Genomic DNA, 20,167 nt, shown 5'->3' with positions numbered 1-20,167 from the left:
CTTGGGAACTCTGCAGCCTTCTAATTCAATATTGAGTTCAACAATTTTAGAGCTTAAGCACCATTTCCCATGTACTTACACCAGCTGCTACACACTTGTACTTGGACATGGGCTACTACCACAAACACTGTCTGTCACAAATTGTCCCATTAGCAGCTATTCACTCTCCCAGGCTGACCGAAACCCATTGTTTTTATCTTCCCAAGTGTTTTTCTTTCTTTTTGGGCTTCATTTCCACCTATTATTTACTTCTTTCCCTCCCACACCTGATCTTGAGCTTATTTACCAATCTTTACCTGGCAACAATCAATTCTGAAGAAGGATCCCTGGACCCGAAATGTTAAGTTTGGTGCCAGACATGTTGAGATTTTCTGGCAATTTCTGCTTTTATTTCTGATTTCAGGCATCTACAGTTCCTTCAGTTATTTATCCAAAAGAATGTTTGTTTTGGATCTCTGTATTGCATTGGTCATATAAATGTAAGAGTGCTTTCTTAGGTTGGGATTGTATACGTATCCTACTGAGTCAGCATACACTCAACACAATTACAGCCTATTAATGTTATTTGAAGGCTTAAACACATGGCAAAAAAAAAACCTGAATAAAATAGTCTTAGTTCAGTATTCCCATACAAAAAGAAACTTCTGTCAACTCATCAGGAGATCTTATCTTCAGACTGTCCACGTAAGAATGATGTAATGTGAATTTCCACTACAACTTGATAATAATACAAGATACAGTAAATAATTGAAGACCAAAGGAAGCTGCAAATAAATATGAACCAGATGGTGTACTGGATAAAATGTGCCAGGTGGAGTTCAATATCGGGAGAATGTGAGGACTACAGATGCTGGAGATCAGAATCAAAAAGTGTGTTGTGAAAAGAAACACAGCCAGTCAGGCAGCATCTGAAGAGCAGGAGAGTTGATGTTTCGCGCATAAATTCTTCATCAGGAATGACTTGATGAATGTCCAGCCATGTCCTGAAACAGATCTGTTACTACAGCCACATCTCCTTCCTCAGCATCAGCCTACAGAACCGACTGATCCCAAGTGGCCTCCAGACTACGTAAAACTATCGCAGTATGGACCTGACCAGGGAGTTCAATATCAGTGTGTTTTGAAGTTGCATGTATTGGTCTCTTTTTCCATAACTGAAAAATGTGTTGCTGGAAAAGCGCATCAGGTCAGGCAGTACCCGAGGAGCAGGAGAATTGACGTTTCGGGCATAAGCCCTTCTTCAGGAACCTCTCTTTTTCCATAACCACAAACTAAATGTTGTGATTTATGGCTAAAATGTTTAAGATGAAATATTATTTGCACTGAATGTATAAAATCAAAGTGCAGTTGCAGTTAAGTATTGTGTCCAATTTTGGGTTCTACAACATAGGAAGAATATTGAGGGAGTGGAGATGCTGCAACATGGTGGGCGGCACGGTGGCACAGTGGTTAGCACTGTTGCCTCACAGCACCTGAGGCCCGGGTTCAATTCCCGCCTCAGGCGACTGCGTGGGTTTCCTCTGGGTGCTCTGGTTCCCTCCCACAGTCACAAAGATGTGCAGATTAGGTGAATTGGCCATGCTAAATTGCCCATAGTGTTAGGTAAGGGGTAAATGAAGGGGTATGGGTGGGTTGCGCTTCGGCAGGTTGGTGTGGACTTGTTGGGTCAAAGGGCTTGTTTCTATACTGTAATGTAATCTAAACAAAAAACCAACTGTTACATGATGCCTTTCATATCACAACATGATCTAAAATGCTTCCCAGGAGTATTACAAAACAAAGAATGAAAACTAGCGATTTCACCCTGTATGCAGCTAAGATAGCATACCCCCAAAAATATAAGACTGTGAAGTGAGGCCATGGTGTTGTTAGGTGGTAGTTCCAGAACTTGGTGCCAAGTGAACTAAAGATGCAGCTACCAATGATGGAGCTTTAAAATTGGAGATGGTTAAGAGGCCAAACCTAGATGAGCACAGGTCTCTTGCAAGTTTGTAGATGTGAAATTGGAGTGATTTGAAAACCAGGATAAGAATTTCACTAAACAAAAAGCCAAAGAAATCAGAAACAAAAACAGAAATTTCTCGAAAAACTCAACAGATCTGTCAGTATATGTGGACAGAAAGTAGAGTCAACATTTCGGGTCCAGTGGCACTTCTTCAGAGCCGATTGTAGCCAGGGAAATATTGGTATATATGCTAAAGATCATCAGGTGGGGGAGGAAACGATAGGTGGAGATGGAGCTCAGGTAGAGAGAGAGCCCTTAGCGAGCCTTTCTTCAGGATAAAGCTAATTGAAGGTAGGGAATAACAGGACCAGGATTGGACAGCTATAATTATAGTAATCCAATCCAGTAAATTTGTTCCTATGGTTACACAGAAACACTTAGAGCAGTTTTGGAAACAAAATGATCTTACTCTGCAATATTGAAAGAGCTGGAATACATCGAGCATAATGCCACAGCACCACCATCAGGGAAGAGTAATTACAGTTAGACTTAGGCAATTTTTCTAATAAATGTAGAAATGGGAAGATTAATATGAAATAGGTGTAACACTCCTAATAGATAATACAGGCAGCATCTTTCTTTGCTTGTTCTACTTACCAGAGGTTTCTAACAAAGGAGCCAATTGGCTTGAGATGGATCTTTTGAAAGCAGCTATCCAGTTTAAGAAGATATCCCAGATTTTTTTTTCTCATAATTCTAAAAATTTGCTGTTGCAAATTTTATTTGTCTAATTACCTTTGACAATTTGTGTGGAACCTGCTTCCACCACCTGTTTTTGTAAGCTGTTTATGTTAGTTTTATGCTGAGCTTTATCACTTTCTTTGTCCATGGCGTTTTTTTTGGTGAAGTGGAGCTTTTCCCTCTAAGGTGTATACACTTGTTCTGTATTATGTTAAATGTTTCTTTAAACATTCTTTATTGTTCTTCAGCTGTTTTAGCCATTAGCAGATTTTCCCAGATTATTGCGAATAGTCTTGGCTTTATCTCATTAAAGGTGGCCTTATCCAAATCTAAAACCCTAGCAGCTGATTCATGCTTTTCATATTGAAACACTACATTGAACTTGATCATGATATGGTCACTATTTGATAAATGACCATGCACTAAAAAATCCGGCTTGTCACTAAATCCAATATTGTTGTCTTCCTGTTGCATCCAGGACATACTGCTTTCGGACACTGTCCTGGACATAGTTCAGAAATTCACTTCCTTTCTAATAGGTGTTTCTCTGCCTCTCCCAATGTATGTTAACTTTAAAATCCCTCATTAATATCACTGGCTTTGTTTTGCCTAATTTCTGTACTTATACAAATCTAGCATTTCAGAGCTGCTACTAGGCATCGACACACAATACCTATTAGCTTTAGGTCATTTAGTGTTCTTCATAAATGCTGTTGGCGGGATGCGCCTCAGCTTTGTCCATGGTGGATACTACGTGAGTTAGCATAGGGAGGGAAGAGCAAAGAGTGACAGGCAGGACAGTAGAATTGATATAAGGGTCAGATGGTAACACAAAGGGTATGAGGGATCATGGATATGGGAGATAGGCATAGGGTGGAGGTGAGAGAAAGTGAATATGAGAGATGTTTTTTGCTTTAATCTCTATTTTATTAACTTTGACAACAATGCCAGAGCTCCATTGGAGGCTTTCCTCTTAGCCCACCTCAAGAACTTAGATTTTTGCTAAGTTGTTTGATCCGACTCCCAATCAAGCTTGCCTCCCTATCAAGCTTGCCTCCCTAAACTGAAGATCAGAAGAGCAGACATCCATTTTTAAAATGTTGTATTTGCAGAGCTGGGAATTGTCCTGCCTCTGCAAATCTGGCCAGGGAATGAAAATTGGGCCCAACAACTAGATTTCTACTTCTAAATTGCATCTGCAATGCCTGAATTTCAGTCCATGTCATGAAACAGGAATAACAATGATCACACTACATTCTTCGTTCCCAACTCCCAGTCAGAAATTATCCATTCATCACTACTATCTGCCTGAAATACCTTCATTCCTTCTTCCCAACTGATCCAGAGGTCTCCACGTGTTAGGAAACATGCTACAGCATGTCGGGCTAGATGGTGGATCCAACCTTCCTGACGCAGCTGAGTCATAATAGCGTCAATCCATGGATAGCCAGTTTTCCCCTCTGCCCACTTAGCTAGTGAAACAGGATTCTTGTCCCAAGGTATGCGCACACAAATTGGATTTCCCTCCATTTTGTCAAAGCATGGGTTATTTGTTGCTGCTGTGTAGAAAAACTCACGCCACAGAAGCTGGCCATAGAGAGACAGTGGTGGTGAATCTGTTTTCTTTATCTAAAAGTAAAAAATCAAAAGAAATCATTTTATTTATTAGACAACATCAGCTAACAGCCAAACTGACAAAAGAGACAGTTTTAAGCTAATTTAAGATGGAGTGGGCAACACAAAGAAGCGTTCAGAATGAGATGCAAAGCAATCAAGGGAAGATGATAACAAACATAGTTAGAATAAAGAGTACCAATAGCTCAAATAAATGGTGGAGGAAATGCAAAGGAGACTAAGATGTGCTTGAAGCACATGTACATAAAAGGTGTACAGGTTGGTAAATAAGGTTGATGATCTGCAGGTGCAAATAGTCAGATGGTATTATGAAATGTTAATGCAGATGTATTTGAAACAAGATGAGGAATGGGAATTTAATATTCTTGGCTACAGTATTCACACAGGTAGTCATACACACCTGAGTGTATATTATAAGCAAAATAGCAGGAAGGAGATAGATATGTGGGAAATTTACCAATGCAAATGCAAGTTCTACAGTGTAGTAAAAGGATTCAATTATCCCAATCAGGTTGGGATTAAAAACAGATCTAAATATTTTCTGAAGTAAGTAAGGAAAATATTCCAGATCAGTTCGTTTCCATATCAACAAGAGAGAAAGTGGTATTGGATCTGATTCTGGGGAATGAAGTGAAGTGTATTTGCAAAGAGATCACAACATTATTCAGTTTAGAATAGTTGTAATGAGATATGACCATCTCTAACAAAAGAGGATTTAACCTTCATGCTACCATTATTGAATTTCCCCACCAATAATATCGTAGGATTATAACTGATCAGATACTGAACTGGACTAGCCATATAAATTCTATGGCTACAAGAGCATACTACTTACATGATTCCCCAAAGCCTGTGCACCATAAAAGTCAGGAATGTGATGGAATACTGCTGCTCCAACACAAGAAACTTTGACATCATCCAGGACAAAGCAACCGAAACGATTGGCAGCACGTCCATAAATATTCATTTCCACCACCGTTGACTCATCTACAATTTGTACTGCAGAAATTCACCAAGACATCTCAGACAGCACCTTCCAAACCCATAACAAAGTGCCATCTAAAAGACAAGGGCAGTACGTATATGGGAATTCCACATCTATCAAGCTACTCACCATCCTCACTTGGAAATATATTACCACTCTTTCAGTGTCACTGTGTCAAAATCCTGGAACTCGCTCCCTAATGTCATTGTCAGTGTACCTACAACAAAATGAACTGCAGTGCTTCAAGAATGCAGCTAACTACCACCTTCTCAAGGTAACTAGGGATGGGCAATATCCCATGAATTAATAAAAGAAAATAGAATCCATATAGTGTGGAAACAGACCATTTGGCCCAACAAGTCCACGCCAACCCTCCAAAGGGCATCCCACCCAGACCTTCCCTTTCCCTGTAACCCTACATTTGTCCATGGCTAACACAACTAAACTCCCTGAATGCAAAGGGGAATTAAGCATAGCCAATCCGCCTAACTTGCATATCTTTGAGCACCCAGCAGAAACCAACGTAGACACAGGGAGAATTTGTAGACTCTACGCAGACAGTTGTCCAAAGGGTACTAACCACTGAGCCACCATGCTGCACTGAAATGTAAGCCTTAACTTTAACAAAGGGGCATAGTGTACAAAAGCAACTAATTCAGAATAAAATTTAATTTACAAAAATGATTAGGTCAAAGAAGGAGTACTGTGTCCCTTAGTCAAATTTTAGGAAGAATGGCAAATCTCAGAGATGGTAAAGAGGACGTTTAGCGAAATGTGGTACTTTAGATACAGAAGTAGGGATATTATGATCATTTTCTTTAAAATAGATCAGAAAGGGGGTAAAAGAGGGATTTGACAGTGGTGATCAAAGTGTTTTGATGCATATACAAGGAAAAATTATGTTTTCTAAGGGTCAATAAATAGAGGACATAGATTAAGTGAACAAAGAACAAGTGGTAACATAGAAATGTACACAATTTATTATTCTATTCCAGAAAATCATCTGAAGAACAGAACTGCAGCTGATCTATACTCGGAGTTAAAATAGCAGGGAAGGACGAGCAAGTTCAGAGACTTAAACAGCACAGAAAGAGGTGGACCATGCGAGTTAAAACAGCACTGAGAGAGTTGGACCCAGAATATTAAAACAGCACAGAGAGATGGGGACCAGGAGTGTTAAAACAACAGGTTGGTGGATCCAGGAAGGGAGCTGTGAGGGAGAAGATTATCATAAAGGTGAGAAAACAATTGGGAAACCACAAGTCCACTGGTTGGTAAGGAACAGTTGCTTAATTGTTGTCTCACAGCACCAGGTTTGACTCCAGCCTTACGTGACTGTCGGTTTGAAATTTGCATTATCTCCCAGTGTCTGCATGGACTTCCATTGGTTGCTCCAGTTTCCTCCCACATCCAAAGATGTAGAGTTGGGAGGATTCGCCATGCTAACTTGCCTTTCAGTGTCCAGGGATATGCAGGTTGGATGGATTAGCTATGTTAAAAGCAGGTTTATGGGGATAAGGTGGGAGTTGGGTCTGTTTGGAATACTCTTTAGAGGGTTGGTATGGATTCAATGGGGCAAATATCCTCTTTACATACTGTAGGGATTCAATGATGAGCAGGAAATTTTTAAAAAGTAAAAAGTTAAAAACTAATTAAAAAGAGATTCTGGGCCAGGTGACATGCTTTACCTGCATGATGTGAGAACTCGTAAACCTAACTGTGGTTCATTGAGTACATCTGTAGGAAATATTGATTGCTTGAGGAACTCTGATTCAGAATTGATGAGCTGGAGTCTGAGCTTTGAACACTGAATAATTAGGGAGGGGAACAGTTATCTGAACTTTGGTATCTTAAGAGACAGCCACATTCCTTATATTAACTCTGCTGAGTTTGGCCAGTGGTCAGGATCAGGAGGGTGTGACTGAGCGAGGGAATATGAGCAACTGAGAGCTAAATTAAAAGCAGAACCGAAAGAATACGGAACTGTAATTACTAACCAAGTCACAAGTTAATTGCCACAGGATTAATTAGATTAAAGAGGTAAATGCTTAGCTCACATATTGCTTTTGGGGGATATGGGTCTGAATTTATGGGACATTGGCACCAGTATTGGAGAAAGATTGTTTTGACAGGGAGTGGGGCATGGGGGTGGGGCAAGTGGTGGGGAGGTACAGTAGGTAGGTAGGTAGAAAATGGAGAAGGAAGAGGAGAAGATTCAACTGTGTGAAACATTAGAAAATCAAAAAAGTTAAAAGGACAAGGTAAGAATGCAAGTTAGTGAATGGGCTGATTGTTGCTGGAAAATGAAAGGAAGAGAAAATGTATGAAATGTCATACTGCATCAAAGAATTAAAAGACGACAGAGAAATTTGATAATGAACAAACTTAAAGGCTTTGTATCTGAATGCAAGACACATTCTAAATAAAGTGGAGTTCACAGCCCAAATAAAGATGAATGGGTATGATTTTAGTGCTGATTACTGAGGCATGGTTGCAGGGAGATCAGGTTTGGGAATTGAATAATCCAGTGTTTCAGAAGGACAGGCAAGAAGGAAAAGGAAGCTATTTTATTGAAGGAACAGATCAGAGTTGTAGTGAGAAAATAACATAGGCGTTATGTTGAATCTCAGGAGATATAATAAATGAATATTGTACTTCAGTTTTACTGCTGAGAAAGAAATGGAGGCTAGGGAAATTCAGGGAAATAGATATTGATGTTTTGAAAATAGTTCATATTACAGAAGAGGAATTCATGGAGATCTTTGAAAACAAAGGTAACTAAATCTCCAAAACCTGATCAAGTGTATCCCAGGATATCGTGGGAAGTTAGGGATGAAATTAGGGCTCCTAGCAAAAATATTTATATCATCTGTGGGTGAAGTATGCAGGACTGGATGATGGCTAATGTTGTGCCATAGTTTAAGAAAGACTGTAAGGAGAAGCCTGGAAACTGGAGATCTGGGAATCTGAAATCAATAGTGAATAAGTTGCTAGAGGTGATTCTGAAAGGTAGGATTTATATACATTTGGAGAGTCAAGGATTAATTATGGGTAGTCAACATGGTTTTGTGGAAGGAAAATTGTTCCTCGCAAACTTGACTGTTTTTTAATGAAGTAATCAAAATGATTGATGAGGGTAGAGCAGTAGATGTTGTTTACTTAGACTTTAGTAAAGCCTTTGACAAGGTTCTACATGGTAGATTAACTAGCAAAGTTAGACCACGTGGGATTTAGGGTGAGCTTGCCAATTAGTTACAAAATTGGTTTTATGGGAGGCAACAGAGGGTGGTAATTCAGGATTGTGTTTCGTACAGGAGACCTACGACCAGTGGTATTCCTCAGTAATCAATACTGGGTCCACTTTTGTTTGTCATTGTTATAAATGATTTGGATTAGGACATAAGAGGTATGTTTAGTAAGTTTGCCGATGACACCAAAATTGGTGGTAGTAGACAGTGAAGAGCAAGATTACAGCAAGATCTTGATTAATTAGGTCAATGGGCTAAGGAGTGGCAGATGGAGTTTAATTTGGATAAGAGATGAGATATTATATTTTGGTAATACAAATAAGGACAGGACTTATACAGTTAATGGTAGACTCTCTGTAGTATCGTAGAACAGAGACACCTCGGGATTCAGGTACATAATTCTTTGAAATTTGTGTCACAGGTAGACAGGGTAGTTAAGAAGGCACTTAGCATGCTTGCCATCAGTGCTCAGACCTTTGAGTTATAGGGGCTGCATTGTCATCTTCAGCTTGTACAGGACGTTGGTGAGGCCACTTCTGGAGAATTGTGTGCAGTTCTATTCATCCTGTCATAGGAAGGATATTATTAAACTGGAGAGAGTTCGGAAAGTATTTACCACGATGTTGCTGGGAATTGAGGATGAGATATAAAAATAGACTGGAAAGATTGGGACTCTTTTTGGCTGGAGGGTAGGAGGTTGAGGGATGACCTTATAGAGGTTTATAAAGAGGGGCATACATAAGATGAATAATAAGAGTCTTTTCCCTAGGGTGGAGGAGTTCAACACAAGAGGGCATATTTTTAAAAGGTGAGAGAAGAGCAAAATTGAAAAAGGACATGAGAGGCAACTGAGTTTTTTTTACACAGTGTGGTTAGTGTGTTGAATGAATTGGCAGAGAAAGTGATGGATGCAGGTAAAGTTAAAAAGACATTTGGATAAGTTTATGAAAAGGAAAGGGTTGGATGGATATGGACCAAGGACAAGGATATAGGAATAGGTGGGAGCATACTTGACAGACTAGTTGTAGTCACTTTGGAGGCAGATCCAAGGAGGTTCACTAGATTGATACCAAAATAAAAAATGCTGGAGAAACTCAAAAGATCTGGCAACGTCTGTGGGGAGAAAGCAGAATTAATGTTTTGAGTTCAGTGACTTTTCAACAGAATTGTTCTGAAGAAGAGTCACTGGACTCAGTGTTAACTCTGCTTTCTCCTCACTTGCTGAGTTTCTCCAGCAGCTTCTGTGTTTGTTTCAGATCTTCAGCATCCGCTGTTCTTTGTTTTATTTTATTCACTAGATTGATTCCAGAGGTGAGGGGTTTGTCTTATGAAGGGAGATTGAGTAGTTTATGCGTAAAAGAATGAGAGAAGATCTAATGAAGGTATATTAAATGCCAAAGGCGACTGAAACATTAGTCAGAGAAAATATTTCATCTAATGGGGTACTCCAGAGAAAAGATTAGGATAAAGGGTACTGGATTTAAAACATAAACGAGGAGAAAATGCTTCTCTCAAAGGATCGTGAATCTGTGGAATCCACTACCCAGAGTACGGTGCATGCTTGAACATTGAGTAAATTTAAGGTGGTGCTTGACAGATTTAAAAAAAAATTGATCACAGTTTGAAAGGCAAGAAAGTGGGAGTGGTGTTGAGATGGGATCAGCCATGATCATCATGAATGGGTGAGCAGGCTTGAGGGGGTGAATTCAATGAGGTAAAAACAATGACTGCAGATGCTGGAAAGCAAATACTGGATTAGTGGTGCTGGAAGAGCACAGCAGTTCAGGCAGCATCCAACAAGCAGCGAAATCGACGTTTCGGGCAAAAGCCCTTCATCGGTGAATTACCTACTCTTCCTACTTCTTACATAAATACTTATATATTTACTGACAGAGAAATGTCTCAAAGATATCCATTTCTTAATCCCAACAAACAATTTTAACCAGTGTCTTTTGATAAAAGTCAAATGAATCCACAGTAATGTTCATCAATTGCAAAGTGGTGGATGAAACTTAATAATAATCCAAGTTCTGTTTGAAAATTAGTTGTAATGAAAAAGATTGCAGGCCCCAGAAGAATAGACAATGAGAAGGAAGTGGCACAGACACAATGTGTTGAATGGTCTCCTTACATGCTGTCACTTTATATTGGATGGTAAAAGCTGTTACTTTAGAGCTCTAAAATGTGACCTGAAAATTGCAAAGTTCCCTGCACAAAACAGTTTTGATGAACTCCATGTGAATTGAAGGGCGTGGTCGAAGTTGATGAACTGCTCCAGTTCAGCTGCACCGATGCAGTCATCGATGTAACAGTGGAAGAGTTGGGGCACATTTCTTGAGTAGGTACTGAAGAAGGACTGTTCAACATAGCTGACAAGAGGCAGGCACAGCTAGGGCTCATCAGAGTGCTCATGGCCACCTCCTGGATTTGGAGGAAATGGGAAGAGTTAAAGGAAAAGCTATTAATGGTGACGGAGGAGGGTATTGGTGGAAGGGGACTGGATGGGTCTGTTGGAGAGGAAGAAGCTGAGGGAGTGAAGGTTGTCCAACCATGGTGCACTGCAGACAAGTGGGAGGCTGGAAGAACACAGCAAACCAGCTAGCATTAAGTGGAGAAGTCAATGTTTTGGGTGCAACCCTTCTTTGGTTCTGGGTGTGGGGGTAAGGGGAGTTGCTGATAAAAGGGGATGAGTGTGGGGGAGTGGTTTGGGTGAGGGATGGAGCTCTGAGGTAGTGATAGGTGAACACAGGTAGGATGTATGTTCTGATTGGTTGCTGGGAGGAATGTATTTGGTTGGTAGCTGGAAGGGTCATCAGAGGAATGGAGGGGAGAAGGAGGGGCTGGAAAGGGAATTGGGTAATTGGACGGAAGGTTATTTGAAATTTGAGAACTCAATGTTGTGTTCTCTAGGCTGTAGGCTGCCCAGCCAGAAGATGATATGTTGTTTGTCCAATTTGCTGACTCACTGTGGCATGGGAAGGGAATTGAAATGGGCTGTGACTGGGAGGTCAGGTTGGCCCGGCTGAAATGGTCAGTGAAATGTGCCCTTAGCTTATGTTTGGTCTCACTGATGCAGAGAAGACCACATCATGAGCACTAGATACAGTAATCTAGATTGGAGGAGAGAAAGGTGAACTGGGAGGTCATCTGGGAGGCCTGTTTGGGATCCTGGATGGAGAAGAGGGTGGTGGTGTGCGAGCAGGTTTTGCATCTTTTACAGTTGCAGGGAAAGGTACCAGGGGTTCAGGGAGTATGGTGGGGCGGGTGGCACAAACCAAGGATTGGCAAAGTGAATGGTCCTTGCGGAAGGCAGAGAGGGGTGGGGAGGGGAAGATGTTCTTAGTGGTGGGCTCTAGTTGGAGTGGTGGAAGTGTTTAAGGATGATGCAGAGGCTGGTGGGGTGGTGGATGAGCACAAAGACTCCCTGCCTTTATTACATTTGGAGAGGGCGGTTTAGAGCAGTGGAGTGGGGAATGGAAGAGGTGCAGTGAAGGGCTGTCTGGATGACAGAGTCGGGGCGGGGGGTGGGGGGTAGTACATTGTTCAAAAAGGTGGCTATCTGGGATGCTTGGGAGTGGAATGTCTCCTCGTCCAAGCAGATGCGACAAATGCAGAGGAATTGGGAAAACAGGATGCAGTCCTGCAGGATACTGGTGGGAGGAGGTGTAGTCCAGATAGCTATCGGTGTCTGTGGGTTTATAGTAAATGACTGTCTGTAATCTGCCCTCATAGATGGAAATGAAGAGGTCAAGAAACAGGAGGGAGGTGTTTGAGATAGATAATGTGAATTTAAGGGTGGGGTGCAAGTTTTGGGTGAATTCGATGAACTGCTCCAGTTCAGCCTGGGTGCAGAATGCTTCACCGATGCAGTCATCAGCATAACAGTGGAAGAGTTGGGGCGCATTTCTTGTGTAGGTACTGAAGAGGGACTGTTCAATATGGCTGACAAAGAGGCAGGCATAGCTAGGCCCCATCTGAGTGCCCAAGGCCACCCCCTGGATTTGGAGGAAATGGGAAGAGATGAAGGAAAAGTTATTGACGGTGAGGACAAGTTTGGCGAGGCGGAGGAGGGTACTGGTGGAGGGGGACTGGATAGGTCTGTTAGAGGGGAAGAAGCTGAGGACCTGGAGGCTGTCCTTGTGGGGTATGGACGTGTTTAAGGACTGCACATCCATAGTGAAGATAAAACGCTGGGGCAAGCTTAAAAATTAATATAAAAATCTTCCTGTTTGTACTACCGATATCCAATATACAACATGCAACCAGATTTTTAACAGTTGATGCATGAATTGAGTAGCAACTTTGAACCAACACCAATAAAAAGAAAGTAAGTAAATTAGTGGTTTGTTTAGTAGTTTCACATTTTGACGCTGCACTTCATAATTAGGAATATTAGCTGTTCGCGGGTGGTGCTCTATCGGATGGCATTGATTGCCCGTTTTCAGGCCAGTTTTAGCATACTGCACCCATAGGTGTTAGCGTGTTTTGAGAAGATTTGCAGCTCAGGTTGAGGTTCTGGATGTAAGTTTGCTCGCTGAGCTGGAAGGTTCACTTTCAGATGTTTCGTCACCTTACTAGGTAACATCATCAGTGAGCCTCCGGTGGCTCACTGATGATGTTACCAGTAATGTGACGAAACATCTGAGAATGAACCTTTCAGTTCAGTGAGCAAAATTACATCTAGGAATATTAGCATTTGTCACAAACAGCAAAATACAAATACTTATATGCAGCATTTTCCATCTCTCCCAAGCAAGCTGTTATGCTTCTTTTGAGACGTCAGAAATGCATTATCTTATTGAAAAGCACCTATTTAGCAAGAATCTCAAAAATGAGTGTTTTTTAATTGCTTGATCAATACTAGGCAGCTGGTAATAGTAAAACAAACATTCAATTCTCAGAAACTTACATTTTTATATAATTCTGTTAGCTTGAAGTAGAAGAGTCGACAGGACAGGCAGCCAAATCGAAGGTATGGACTGAGACCTGTAGGACTTGCCATTAGTGATAAGGCATTCATTCTGGGCCTTTCAAAGTTTGCTACCCATGCCTACAAGAGAAATTAAAGTGATAAACTGTCACATAGTACAGATTAAAGTTCTATTTTAAGGAGGTTCAACACCATTGCGAACTCTCAGGTGAGCTACTCATTTTGACTGAGGCTTGTTTTAACAAGTTTCTGCTTTTTGGCCAGAATTGTTCTAAAACTACTTGACTAATCAAAGTAGAGTTTCTGGGGTTGTAAAAATATTAACAAATGAAGATTTAAAAGGCTTTTCACTTGCCTTTCTTTCCAAATGTCTTTCCAGCCGAGTTAAAGCCTCTGTTTCCCCACCTGGCCACACAGCAGAAGGCAGTCCTTCGGTATCAAAACCTAAATAGACAAATAGTCAGGCATCAATGCAGTTGAACAAATATTCAGGATTCAACTTGTGGCTCAATAATTAATTCAGATTTTGCTTATGATTGGACAAATACACTATTCAATAATTACACTCAAAACCTGATCTAAGCAGTTATTAAAATTAAAAGTCTGTTGCCTTTTTGTTCTGTACAAATGTTTACTATTTTAGATTTATAAAGCTAACAGATGGCAATAGTTCAAAATGAAATGCTCCAAAGTTAAATGTAGAATCAGGATATTGCTTTTTGGTCCCTCAAACCTGTTCTGCTGTCAATCAACAAGAACATGGCTGATCAGAGATTAAATCCCAACTGGTTTACCTCCAACCTCTTACTAGTTTTGGTTAGTTAGAAAAACCTATTAGTCTCAGATTTAATACTTAGCAAAGAAGATTCCAAATTTCTCCCACCATTTCAGTAAATATGTTGCCTAACTTCAGACCTGAAAGGCCCGCCTTAAATTTTTATTTATATCCCCTGGTCTTAGACTATGCAAAGTTAAGTAGTTTGAGATTCTGGAGAAGACTTGTAGCTCAGGTTCTGATTCAGGTTGTAGGTTTGCTTGCTGAGCCCGTGGGTTTGTTCTCAGAAGTTTTGTCACCATGCTAGGTAACATCAATAGTAACCCCCAGTGAAGTGTTGGTGTTCTGTCCCACTTACTATTTAGGTGTCTTGGTTTGTTGTGATAGCTGACAAAATTTCCAGTTCTGTTTCAGAGATTGGTAAATGGGGTCCAAATCTATATGTTTGTTAATGGAGTTTCGGTCTGAATGCCAGGTCTCTGGGAAATCTTGTGTGCGCCTTTGTTTTGCCTGCGCCAAAGGTGGATGTATTGTCCCAGTTGAACTGGTGTCCCTCTTCACCTGTGTGTATGGATACCACTGATAGTTGGTCATGATTTGGAGATGCCGGTGTTGGACTGGGGTGTACAAAGTTAAAAATCACACAACACCAGGTTATAGTCCAACAGGTTTAATTTGAAGCACTAGCTTTCAGAGCACCGCCCCTTCATCAGGTGGCTGTGGAGGACACAATTGTAGGACTCAGAATTTATAGCAAATGTATAGCAACTGAAATTATCCATTGAAAAATACCTTGATTGTTTGTTGAGTCTTTCATCTGTTAGAATACCATGACAGTTTCACTATTTTCATATGTAAATCACAAAACTTTTTTTAAAAGTTACATTCTCAGGTTAACTGTAACAAATGGTGTCAGCCAGATAATATGTTAAAGGTGTTAGCCCCTGCTAGTTTGTTGCAATCCTTGCAGAGTATTTTATATATAACATTCATTCTACTGGCTGTGTGTATGGGGTCCCCTAAAATCATCAGTAGCTGCTTCAGTGTGGTAGGTTTTTGGGCTACCATGATGCCTAGGGGTTGAGTAGTCTAGTTGTCATCTCTGAAATTCTTTATATAGTAGGGTTGCTGGAGTCTCTGGGCATGTTGTGTCTCCGTTTAGATCTGCTGTGCAGGAATCAGCGGACTGCGCTTATTGGGTAACCATTGCTCCTGAATACATTCTATAAGGGTTTCTCCTTGGCTTCTTGTATAAAGTTCCACCAAAGAGGAAGAGTACACCGAGTGCTCCAGTTTCCTCCTACTGTCCAAAGATGTGCAGGTTAGGTGAACTGGCCATGCTAAGTTGCCCATAGTGTTCAGGGATATGTAGACTAGATGCATTAGTCAGGGGAAATATAGAGTAATAGGGTAGGGGAATGAGTCTGGGTGGGATACTCTTCAGAGGGTCAGTGTGGACTTGTTCAGCCTAATAGCCTGTTTCCACACTATATAGATTCAAGGAATTCTATAAATGAATAAAAGAACAACCAACTCCTCTTCTTGGATGTCACAGTAGAACAAAAAGCCAATGAAGAACTGCAGACCAGCATTTATAGAAAAGCCACACACATTGACCAGATACTTATCTACCGGAGCAATCATCCCAACATGTACAAATGGAGCTGCATGAGGACATTATTTAAACGAGCTACAGACTGCAGCACCCAGGAACTATGAGAAGCCAAAGAATACAATGTATTCAGTTACAATGGTTACCCGATAAGTGCAGTCTGCCGATTCTGTACAACAGTCCTAAAAAGGAAGCCACAACATGCCCAGAAACTCCAGCCATCATACCATACATCAAAGACATTCAGAGATGACGACTAGGTATCGTGGTAGCACACAAACTTATCACCACACTGAAACAGCTACTGATGAATTTAAAAGGATCCCGTACCCACAGCCAGCAGAGCAAACGTTAGTTTCAAAATACTCGGCAAGGACTGCACCAAACATTACATCAGACAAATGGGCAAGAAACTAGCTACCAGGATACATCAGCACCAACTAGCCACCAAAAGACATGACCAACTCTCACTGCTATCTGTACGCACATACAAAAAGGGACACAAGTTGGATTGAATACATCCATCCTGGGACAGGCTAAACAAGGACACACGCAGGAATTCCTAGAGGCCTGGCATTCAAACTGGAACTCCACTAACAAACATGTAGATTTGGACCTGATTTACCAACTGCTCAGAAACAGAACTGGAAATGATATCACCTACCACAATAAACCAAGACACATAAATAACAAATGGGACAGAACACCAAAGCTTCATCAGAGGCTTAATGATGATATTACCTAGTGTGGTGACGAAACATCTGAGAAAACACCAACCAGCTCAGCGAGCAAACCTACAACCTGAAAATTAAGTAGTTTCTGTCTCTGTATTCTGCCTGTTCTCTGTAAAAACCCTGAAAACGTAAATCAAATCAACCCTTATCTTTTTATTTCAGTGAATGCACCACCAATTTAGCTGACTCCGACTCCTAAGTTAACTCTAGCAATCAGCAATTATAAGCTGTATCCTGATAAAAATAATATATGCACCCTACAATTTGCTTCCAAGATCCCAATCCTTTATGCCCAATAGTAGCCTATGTAACATAATTCTCGTATTCTAGTCCTATAGATCAATGGACTAGTAAGTCAGAGGCCCATGTTAAAGGATGTGGGTACAAATTCCAACAAAAGCAGCGAGTGAAATTTGAATTCAATTAATAGGTATGAAATATAAAGTAGATTTCATGGTCAAAATTAATGACATGATTATGGATTGTCTCTTAAAAAAAAAGCCCAACCTGACTCAGTGATGGTCTTTAGGAAAAACAAAGTCTGCTATCCTTGCTCTGCCTGGCCAACATGCATTTCCACATCCTTTGGTTCACTCATGGTTTAGCAATTGAGTCAGTTCAAGGCCAACTATGGATGGGGAACAAATTGGGGAAGGGCTCCTGTGGTACAGTGGTAGTACCCCTACTTCTGGAGCTCCACCTGTTCCAGAAATATGTTTTAACAGGCTGATTAAAAGTATCTACATATGGTGGGCAGGGTGCAGATTGGGCACCTACCCATCCCCTACTGTGAGATGAGTGGGAAGGTGATGAATTGGGAATCAGCCAGTGTTCCAAATACACATGGGTGGTAGAGAGTGTGGCAGCTGTCAGCAGGGCCAGTGGAAGGAAGAATAGAAACAGGAAGCAACATCACTGGACAGGCAATGAGTCAGAGGCTACACAGGTTGGGGGATTGAGAGCAAAGGTCTCAACTTTTCTGCAAAAGAATATTTTGCTAAATTGGGGACAGGAAAATCTGAACTTGAATTACTTGCAAATCAATGCAGAGTCTCTAGATTAAAGTTGAAAGGGTTCAGGAGCTATTATAATGGAGGAAAATTGATGTGACAATATTGAACATTGTCAATTATATAAGTTAACATGGAACAGTTTTAATACATACATGCAAGTCTTCATGAAATATTAAAACTCAAAGAATCTTGCACACTATTAATGTTTAACATTCTAGAATACAGATGCTATCGGAAGGAGAGAAACGAGGGCAATCATAGTCATAGAAGCAGAAATAGGATATTTGGCCCATCAGGCCTGCTCCACTATTCATTAAAATCATTGTCCATTAGAGAAGGAGCAAAACTTGACCTTCTCTTAGGAAATAAGGCAGGGTAAGTTACTGAGGTGTCAGCGAGAGAGCACTTTGTGGCAAGTGATCATAATTCTATTAGTTTAAAAATAGTTATGTAAAAGGATAGAACTGATGTAAAAGTTAAAGCTCTAAATTGGTGTAAGGCCAATTTTGATGGTAATAGGCAAGGACTTTCAAAAGTTGATTGGGGAGCCTACTCACAGGCAAAGGGATGGTTATAAAGTGGGAGCCCTTCAAAAATTAGATAATGAGAGTTCAGAGACAGTATAGTATGTTCCTGTTAGTGCAAAGGGCAAGGCTGGTAGATGTATGGGAAAGTTAGATGACAAGAGAAATTGAGACTCTGGTCAAGAAAAAGGAGGCATATGTTAGGTATAGACAGCTGGGATCAAATGAATTTCTTGAGGACCATATCAGCAGTAGGAGTTATGTTTAAGAGGACGATCAGGAGAGCAAAAAGGGGAAATGAGATAGCTTTGATAAATAGGGATAAGGAGAATTCAAATAAATTGTATAAGCACATTAAGGGAAAAAGAGTAACTATGGAGAGAATAAGGCCACTTGAAGATTAACAAGGCTGTCTCTGTATGGAACCACAGGAGATGGGTGAGATATTAAATAAATATTCTGCATCAGTATTTACTGTGGAGATGGACATGGAAGCTAGAGAACTTGGGGGAAAAATATAGTGATATCTTGAAGTCTATTTTACAGAAGAAAATGCATTAAGATAGATAAATCCCCAGAATTTCATCATGTGCATTCTAAAATGTTGTGGGAAGCAAGGGAAGAGATTGCAGAGATAATGGTAATATCGTCAGCCATGGGTGAGGTGCTAGAAGACTGGAGGATGGCTAACATGCTATCTTTATTTAAGAAAGGTGGTATGGAAAAGCCAGAAAACTATAGACCTGTAAGCAGGATGTCAGTACTTGGTAAGTTGTTGGAAGGGGTTCTGAGGACTATTTACATTTATTTGGAAAGGCAAGGACTGCTCAGGGATAGTCCACATGACTGTGCGTGAGAAATTGAGCCTTACAACTTGATTGAGCTTTTTGAAGAGGTGACATAGAAGATTAACGAAGGCACAGTGATAAATGTTGTCAATATGGATTTCAGCAAGGTGTTCGACAAAGTTCCGCATGGTATACTGGTTAAAAAGATTGGATCTCATGGAATCTGGGGGTGGGGTGCCAAGACAATTGGACATAAGATTGACTTGAATGCAGGAAACAGAGGGTGGTGGTAGACAATTTTTTTTAGACTGGATGCTTGTGACCAGCGGTGTGCCATAAAGACTGTTTTTCATCATTTATCTAAATGATTTGGTTGTGAATATAGAAGGTATGATTAGTAAGTTTACAGATGACACCAAAATTGGTGGTGTAGTGGACAGTGATGGAGGTTATCTCAGAAACAATGGGATCTTAATCAGATGGGTCAATAGACTGAGGAGTGGTGAATAGACTTTAATTTAGATAAATGTGAGATGGTTTATTTTAAGGTAGACCATGGCCGGACTTATACAGTTAATGGCAAGGCTTTGGGGAGTGTTGCTGAACAAAGACATGGGGTGCAGGTGTACAGTTCCTTGAAAGTGGAGTTGCAGGCAGACAGGGTGGTGAAGGTGGTGTTTGGCATGCTTGCCTTCATTGGTCAGTGCACTGAGGATAGGAGTTGGGATGTTATGTTGTAGCTGTTCAGAACATTGGGGAGGTCACTTCAAGTCTGGTTGCCCTTCATAGGAGAGACGTTGTTAAACTAGAAAAGGTTCAGATAAGATTTACAAGGATGTTGCCGGGTTTGGAAGGTTTGAGCAATAGGGAAAGACTGGGAAGGATGGGGCCTTTTTACCCTGAAACATCAGAGGCTGAGGGGTGACTTTATTGAGGTATAGAAAATCATGCAGGGCAAGGATAGGGTGAGTAGCCAAGGTCTTTTGCCCAGGATAGGGGAGTCCAAAACTAGAGGTTTGAGATGAGAGGGGAAAGATTTAAAAGGGACTTGAGTGGCAACATTTTAATGCAAGGGGTGGTGTGTATGGAATGAGCTGCCAGAAGAGGTGGTGGAGGCAGATGCAATGTAACATTTAAAAGGCATCTGGATGGGTTTATGAATAGGAAGGATTTAGAAGGATATGGGCCAAATGCTGGCAAATGGGACTAGATCAGTTTAGGATATCTGGTTGGCACA

The 20,167-nt window shown here is 40.8% G+C and overlaps 1 protein-coding gene across 2 annotated transcripts in view; it reads right to left on the bottom strand.

Annotated features, from left to right (window-relative positions):
• The window catches only part of LOC140467240 (cryptochrome-1-like), a 90,366-nt gene that overhangs the window by 48,411 nt on the left and 21,788 nt on the right, over positions 1–20,167 (bottom strand). For both annotated transcript variants that reach the window (XM_072563472.1, XM_072563473.1), the window contains 3 exons: positions 13,840–13,928; positions 13,464–13,604; positions 4,004–4,315 (listed from right to left, as the gene is read on the bottom strand). In XM_072563472.1, the coding sequence (XP_072419573.1) occupies positions 4,004–4,315; positions 13,464–13,604; positions 13,840–13,928 (542 nt within the window). The remainder of the gene's footprint in view (positions 1–4,003; positions 4,316–13,463; positions 13,605–13,839; positions 13,929–20,167) is intronic.

This window comes from Chiloscyllium punctatum, chromosome 45, assembly GCF_047496795.1.
Source record: "Chiloscyllium punctatum isolate Juve2018m chromosome 45, sChiPun1.3, whole genome shotgun sequence".
Taxonomy (NCBI): domain Eukaryota; kingdom Metazoa; phylum Chordata; class Chondrichthyes; order Orectolobiformes; family Hemiscylliidae; genus Chiloscyllium; species Chiloscyllium punctatum.
The sequence above is the reverse complement of the archived record's forward strand: the minus strand, read 5'-3'. Positions and strand labels throughout refer to the sequence as shown.